At 46.6% G+C, this 7658-nt stretch overlaps 1 protein-coding gene across 4 annotated transcripts in view; it reads right to left on the minus strand.

Annotated features, from left to right (window-relative positions):
* AUH (AU RNA binding methylglutaconyl-CoA hydratase) overlaps window positions 1–4747 on the minus strand; it is a 145518-nt gene extending 140771 nt beyond the window's left edge. For all 4 annotated transcript variants that reach the window (XM_050761281.1, XM_050761279.1, XM_050761280.1 and 1 more), the window contains exon 1: window positions 4374–4747. In XM_050761281.1, coding sequence (XP_050617238.1) covers window positions 4374–4635 — 262 coding nt within the window. In that variant the 5' untranslated portion in view covers window positions 4636–4747. The remainder of the gene's footprint in view (window positions 1–4373) is intronic.
* Window positions 4748–7658: the final 2911 nt, after the last annotated feature.

Genomic DNA, 7658 nt, shown 5'->3' on the forward strand with positions numbered 1-7658 from the left:
CAACAATAAAAAGATAATCCAATTTAAAAAGTGGCAAAGAGGCCAGGCGCAGTGGCTCACACCTGTAATCCCAGCACTCTGGGAGGCTGAGGCAGGCAGATCACGAGGTCAAGAGATCAAGACCATCCTGGCCAACACAGTGAAACCCTTAGCTAGGCAGGGTGGCGGGCGCCGTGCGGGCGCCTGTAATCCCAGCTACTTAGGAGGCTGAGGCAGGAGAATCCCTTGAACCCGGCAGGCGGAGTTTGCAGTGTGCCGAGATCGCACCACTGCACTCCAGTCTGGGAGACAGAGTGAGATTGTCTCAAAAAAAGTTTTTTTAAATAAAAAATAAAATAAAAAAGTGGCAAAGGATATGAGTAGACATTTCTCCAAATGTATGCACATGGCCAATATGTACATGAAAAAATGTTCCAACAGGGAGTTGAACCTGATCTCAAGCTCTCCTACAACAGAGCCCCATCACGGTAGTCCTTTTGAATAGTATTCCTCAACATCTTTTAAAAAAGAAAAAAAAAAAAAAAGATGTACAACATCACTAGCCATGAGGGAAAACCAAATCAAATCACAAAAACTTACCATTTCCCACCCACTAGGGTGGCTAATAAAAGAACAATACCACGTGTTGCCAAGATGTGGAGAAACTGGAGCTCTCATGCTTTGCTAGTGAGCATATAAAATGCAGACGCTTTAGAAAACAGTTTAGCAGTTCCACAAAATGTTAATCATTGAATTACCATAGGACCCAGCAATCCCACTCCTATGTGAAAATATAAAGATGACCACAAAAGCTTATACTAATATATGAATGTTCTAAGCAGCATGGTTCACATTATCCAAAAAATGGAAACAATCCAAATATACATCAGTAACGAATAGACAAACAAAATGCGGTATATCCATACAATGAATATTACTTGGCCATTAAAAGCATAGAAGTGCTAGTTCAAGCTACAACAAGGATGAGCCTTGAAAATATAATGATACGGGAAGGAAGCCACAAAAACACCACTTATTATACTATTCTTTTATAGACAAATCTATTGATACAAAAAGTAGATAAATGAAGGTTTTTTTAAGGCTGGAGGGATAAGGGGGGGAGTAGGCAGTGACTGCTAAAGACTACAGGGTTTATTTTTGAGTTGATAAATGTTCTAAAATTGGCTTGTATTGACAAAGCATAACTGTGAATATACTAAAAACAACTCTACATTTTGAATTTTATGGTATATGATTTAAATCTCAATGTAGATGAGATTAAATCTTAATCTTAAAGATTTAAAAATACATACACTGTATCTCAATACATATATTTACTGAGATATAATTTACATACCATAAAATATGTAAAAATATTATTTTTTAAACATGAAAAAAAACATACGAAAGGAATCAACTTGTGAAATAAGAAAAGGCAGTAGATACAGAAAGACCTGCTACCTCTGCTGCAGTCCACTTGACAAGCTCGGACAAGGATGCTGTGGGTAAAGAAGCACATGGAAAGGTTTCAGACACGGGAAGACCGGATGACAATCTAGATGGGAAAGAGGAGGAAGAAGCAGGTATCAAGGAGGATCTGCACTATGCAAGTGCTTGTTTGCTCTATTTCTGCCAGAAGCTGTTCTGACATGGTTCACAAAGATGATCTTGAAATGGTTCATAATTATGCCAAATTGCAGGAAGGCTGGTAGGGGAAGGGGAGGAGTCATTCCAGAAAGTGTGTGCAAAAGCTACACACAGAAAAGAACAGGAAAAGGCAGAGCTCAGGTCCAGTGGCAGAGAGATAGACTATGAGACGTCTGACGGATAAGAAGGCCCTGCAGGCAACGGCGAGCCTTTGGAGGTGTTTAACTGAGCAGATTCATGGTTTTTGGCCTTGAAAAAAAGGTAACTCCATCACCCCTGGGACGAGAAAGTGGGAAAGAGAACGCTTGGAAACCAGGTGACCTATGAAGAAGGCTGTTGCAGGAGAGACCTCTGTAAGCCATGACCAGGACTCCTGCTCTAAAACTGAGTAGGATGGACAACAATGCAGAAATAACCACTAAAGAAATTTGGTGTTCAGGCGCAGTGGCTCACGCCTGTAATCCTAACACTTTGGGAGGCCGAGACGTGTGGATCACCTGAGGTCAGAAGTTCGAGACCAACCTGGCCAACATGGCAAAACCCCATCTCTACTAAAAATACAAAAAAATTAGCCAGACGTGGTGGCGGGCACCTGTAATCCCAGCTACTCGGCAGGCTGAGACAGGAGTATCGCTTGAACTCGGGAGGCAGAGGTTGCAGTGAGCTGAGATTCCACCATTGTACTCCAGCCTGGGCGACAAGAGTGAAGCTCCATCTCAAAAAAAAAAAAAAAAAGAAAGAAAGAAAAGAAAAGGAAATTGGGTTGTAGAGCTATGCCTCCCACAACAAATTACAAATGTGGAGCCCAGATAACAGATGGGACCTGGTGTATTCCGCACTACGTGCCCCACCCACCTAAAGTGCTACATGCTGTTCGGAGTTTCTGTGACTAGGAGAGTTATCCTATTCCTTAGAGGCTGCTGAGAGCACCAAATTTTGGACCCATCTCAAAGAGAAACAAAGGCACCCAGGAAACTCCTTCACCTGTGGTACCCTTGACCTGTTTTTCTTTGCACTGCTTATTGCTGGTTCAACAGTAAAGCAAAGCAAAGCATAAGTAATGTTAGCCAAGCCTGAGTCGTCATTCTTGCCAATTCTCAAAGGAGGCGGGGTCAACTTTAAGAAACCATGATGTATGTCCTATCTCATCAGGAAATGAAGGCTAAAGAAAAAAAAAGAAACCAGGACGTCCGAAAAACATCTTCGTGTATTATCTTTTATCTGATATTCTCTCTTCAAATCCTAACTTAACGTCTTTCCAGACATTTTGCACAAATATTCCTTTAATTGCATTCAAGTCATAATGACCAAAATAATAGAATATGATGCATATTAGTAGCTGCACTTGCAATCCCTTTATATCTAACATATTGTTGGTACACTTAATGGAAGTGAAGTCCCAGCATGACTAAGCTTACCCAAAAGATGGTGGCATTCAGGCTCTAATTACCCCAGTGCCAGTCTAGGCTTCCAGCTGAATTTCTTACTATTCTGCTTATGCCACACTTGCCTTATGTTACGTCCCAAATACACCACACATGTTCACATCTCCATGCTTTTGACCATGTTCTTGTCTCTGTCTGGAATAATAAGTAAGGAATAAAGTAATTCATCAAACTCCTGAAGCACTGCTATGGGCTAGTGGCAATTTATATTAACGATCTCATCTCACCTTCATAACAAACCTATAAAGTTGGTATTATTTTTCCTGTTTTACACGTGAGATAAGTCTGCCCAAGAACCCTCACAAATGGCGAAATCCACTGCCTATTAAAGAATGCCTTGGAACCCCTTTCATATGGCGAAACCCTGCAGGTATTACAGCCCTTTCCTCCTACCATGCCTTGAAAGTTCACACAGCCTAATAATCAGGATCTGCTTCACTATACTAAAAGCAATCATGACTTACACGCTTTTCACTTCTGCTTAACAGATTATAGGTGCTCAACAAATGCATGTCAAAATTAAAAGACTGGTCCTCTGGCTTAACCCGGGTAAACTGCCGTTCCACCCTTCACGACCCTTTTAGCTTTTCCCTGCACTGGCAGCAAAAGGAACTGAGCTTTAACAGTATTCCCTAGAAATGTCAGCCTCCTTCAAAGCCTTCAACCCTCTGTATTGTATTGCTAATGATGTCTCCTCCCGCAGTAGGTAGGTAGCTCAAGGGCAAGATCCATACCACCCACATTCTTATCGCCAGAGCTGAGGAAAATAAAAAGTGCTCAAAATTGTTTAAATGCAGTGGAACAGTCCCTCAAGACTAACTTTCTAGGAGAAAATGAACAAGAAGAAAAATTGTTACAGCTGAGCAGCTTCAAATTTAAGACTCTCCGTAATAATAAAAGGCAGTTTCACTGCAGCTTTTACAACTCCACCACTAATAGCTGAGTTTACAGAAAGCCATTACACAGCAAGAATAAAGCCTGGTAGCAAGGATTAAATACCCAGGGTATATATTGACCTTGGCTTGTCTGGAGCGGAGGGCGTAAGCTGCACTTCTGTTTGCCGCGCTGAATGCGGTCACTTTACAGGTAAGCTGCTCTGGAGTACACGTTTAGGTTATTAAAAGCAAGAAATAGGTGCACAAGGAAACTGCCACGCTGGGTGAGGGGGGAGGTGACGGAGGGGAGGGACGGTGCGCCTGCCCGACCTCGACCCCGCGTCCAGCCGGCGGACTGCACCTTTTGGCCGTCCTGAGGGCGAGCGGCCGCCCGCTGCCCCGCGCCTGCCCCGCGTTCGCACCTCACCTCGGTTCTCCTCCTCCAGGTGCCGCACCCGCAGCTCGTCCTCGGTCTTCATCTCAGAGCTGTAGCCCCTTTTCGGGGCGGGACCACCGGCCGCAGGCACCCAGCCCTGAGCCCAGATCGCCGGGCCCACCCGCCGGCCTGCCAACGAGCTGGGCAGCCTCAATCCCGGGCACAGCCGCGCACTGCAAGCGGCCACCAGGCGAGCACCGCCAGCATGCAGGGCGCCCAAGGCCCCAGGTGCCGCCGCCACCGCGGCCGCCATGTTGTCTGTTTACGGCGTGGGCCTGCGACTGCCGCTCCGCCCCCGCCCGGCGCCGACCTGCAGCGCGCACGCGCACGGCGCCCGACCCGCAGCCTCGCTCCGGCCTGGCCCCGCCCCCCGGAGCCGTGTTCCCGCCCCTCACCGCCCCGCCGAGGCCCCGTGACCCGAGGCCTTGCCCCATTTTCCGCGCGAGGTTGGATGGTTTGTCCAACACAGAAGGAAAGAAAGTAGTGTCCGAGGCTATGGAATAGTTCAGGGAAGCCTCTTCTATAAGAACTATCCGGAGGGAATTGTCTCCCCGTACTCCCTGGACCAAGCCCTGCTGTCCTGTAAGTAAGGTGCAAAAGTGAACAAAAAAAGTTTTGTCTCCTCCAGTTGGCTGAAAGTGAGGCAGCCCGTCGTGGGACACTGCCTTACTTATGGATCTCAGGTTGTCGGTTCTAATTGGTGGGTTTAGAGCAAGCAGGCACAAGATCCATGGAGTCACCCTGTCGCTGTGAGATGGTCACCGGAGCCCATCTACACAGTCCATGTGCGTTAGGGAGGTCAACGGGTGAGTCAAACAGGCTGCATTTACCTGTCCCATAGGGAGATGGTCACCAGGAAGCAGTTGCATTAGGCAGATATCTGGGTGGATCACGTTGAAGAACTGGGAAGAAGCAGAGAACTAGTAACTGTGTCAAAGGTAATTGACCCCTGCTTCTCATATGAGAAAGTTAAACATTCAAAATGGATGCCAAGGCAAAATAAAATTGTGAGAATTCACTCTACTAGTGATGGCAGCAGCTGCTCCCGACGGCCTGCTGCTGCAGCGGGGAGGCATGGCCAGGGCTGCATGCTCTCTGGCAGGAGCCAGGGACAAGCAGGAGACCCACCCCTTCTGAGTTGGGGTGGGAGCTCCCTGGGTGCCTCTGAGCACAGCTGCAGATTGGGGCCTCCTGCTCCACAGAGCAGGCAGGAGCACCACCCACAGTGTGGCTGCAGATCTGAGCCTCCCTGTGCTATTGAGGGGCCAGGAGCAGGCAAAAGCCCTGCCCTCCTGGGGGCAGCTGCAGCCACCCAAACCACGGCTGCAGCCCCAGGCATCCCTGCACTCTTGGGGGCCCAGGAAGGCCCTGCATGCCACTGCAGGCTCAAAAGTGCCTGCTCCTGCTGCCTGGCTTCTCCCTGCTGTTGGCACCTGCTCCATTCTTGGAGCAAAGTTGAGGCTGAACCCAGGCACCATGAATGGCAGTGGGAGGCAGACAGACTCCTGGGCAGAGGGTGTGGGTCCCCAGTGAGGCCCCAACTTCTGACCAAGGAGGGCCTGAAGGCTGGGGGTCAGGCTGTCAGCCCCATGAACCAGAGTAGGAACTTGTGGTGCCTTTTCCAAGGCTGCCCATGGCTGCCCCTGGACCAATCAGCAGCAGGCACTTGCTCCCCTCTGAGGCTCATAAAATCCCCAACTCAGCCAGAGCTGAGCAGGCAATGGGACAGCCAGCTGCAGAGAGGAGCTACCCTCTCAGCTGAGAGCTTCAGAGACTTGCAGAGATGTCAGAACTACCGGCTTCAGAGAGGAGTGACCCTCTCCAGGGCCTCCTCTCTGTTAGGAGCTGGGCAGACGTCAGGATGACCTGCCTACAGAGAGGAGCTATCCACTACAATCTCCTTTGAGCTGTTTTAACACGCAGTAAAGCTCCTCTTTGTCTTGTTCACCCTCTACCTGTCTGCATACCTCATTCTTCCCAGACACAGGACAAGAACTCTGGCAAAGGTGCCACCAGCCACAGAGGTTTCTGGCCAGGAAATCGACACCCCAAAGGTCCCATAACACTAGGAAACTCAGAACTGTATTTACAGATCAACCGTTGCAATTATTGCAATTATGTAATTACTATTTATTAGTATTGGTCTCCAGTTGTTTTGATATCTTTATGTGGGTTCATCAATAGATTGTAAATTTAAAGAAAGCTATTATACAGAGCTCCTGACAGTGCTATTTAAAATAATATAGCTTCAGATAATACTGATAATTGACTAGGACAACTGCAGAAAGACAATCGTAGATTGTTTGGGTTATAGAAGAAAACAAAGGACCACCCATTATTTCTAAGGGCATTGAGCCTGATAGAAAAAATGCAACATAGAGGACTATCCCCTTCCCTGTTATTTGGGACTCTCGTCCTTATTTACAGTAGTCATGCAGATATCTCAGGTCTGTGACCAAGGTTGATTCTAAAAATTAATGCAACTGATGAACATCGCCATGACTATCACAACCTGCCAAGAATGACAACTAATAGCAAACTGCCAAATACCAGGAATTTAACAAATTCCATATCAAATCGACATGGCTTTGGATCCCTGCTCTATAATTGCTCCACTTTGAGACATCAGTGAGTTATTTAAATACTTCATGCTTCCACTTCTTCATCTACAGTATAGCTAATAGGTCTATTTCACCTTATGAATTCTTTTTTTTTTTCTTTTCAGACAGAGTCTCACTCTGTCACCCAGGCTGGAGGGCAGTGGCATGATCTCACCTTCCGGATTCAAGTGATTCTTCTGCCTCAGCCTCCCGAGTAGCTGGGACTATGGGCACGCACCACCATGCCCAGCTAATTTTCGTTTTGTTTTTTTTTTTTTTTTTGTGGAAACAAGGTTTTGTCACATTGGCCAGGTTTGTTTCAAACTCCTGACCTCAGGTGATCCACCTGCCTCAACCTCCCAAAGTGCTGAGATTACAGTCGTGAGCCACCATGCTCAGCTGAATTCTTTATCTTCAGTTCCTTCACCTATAAAATGAGAATAATTATGCCCATTTATTGGGTTGATAAGTATGTAAAACCCTTGGCATCAAGAAGGGAATAGGAATAGCATAGAAATATTAGCTACCATTTACCAACTTCCTTCTCAGTCTGTTTAAGAAGGCAATTCAGTATCTTATTTAATGTTCAGGAAACTTTCACATTGGTATTACTATCCCCATTTTTATAGATGAGGAAACTGAGATTGAGTTACTTACCAAAGCCTGCATCTGGGAA

This window comes from Macaca thibetana, chromosome 15 (assembly GCF_024542745.1).
Source record: "Macaca thibetana thibetana isolate TM-01 chromosome 15, ASM2454274v1, whole genome shotgun sequence".
In the NCBI taxonomy this organism is placed as follows: domain Eukaryota; kingdom Metazoa; phylum Chordata; class Mammalia; order Primates; family Cercopithecidae; genus Macaca; species Macaca thibetana.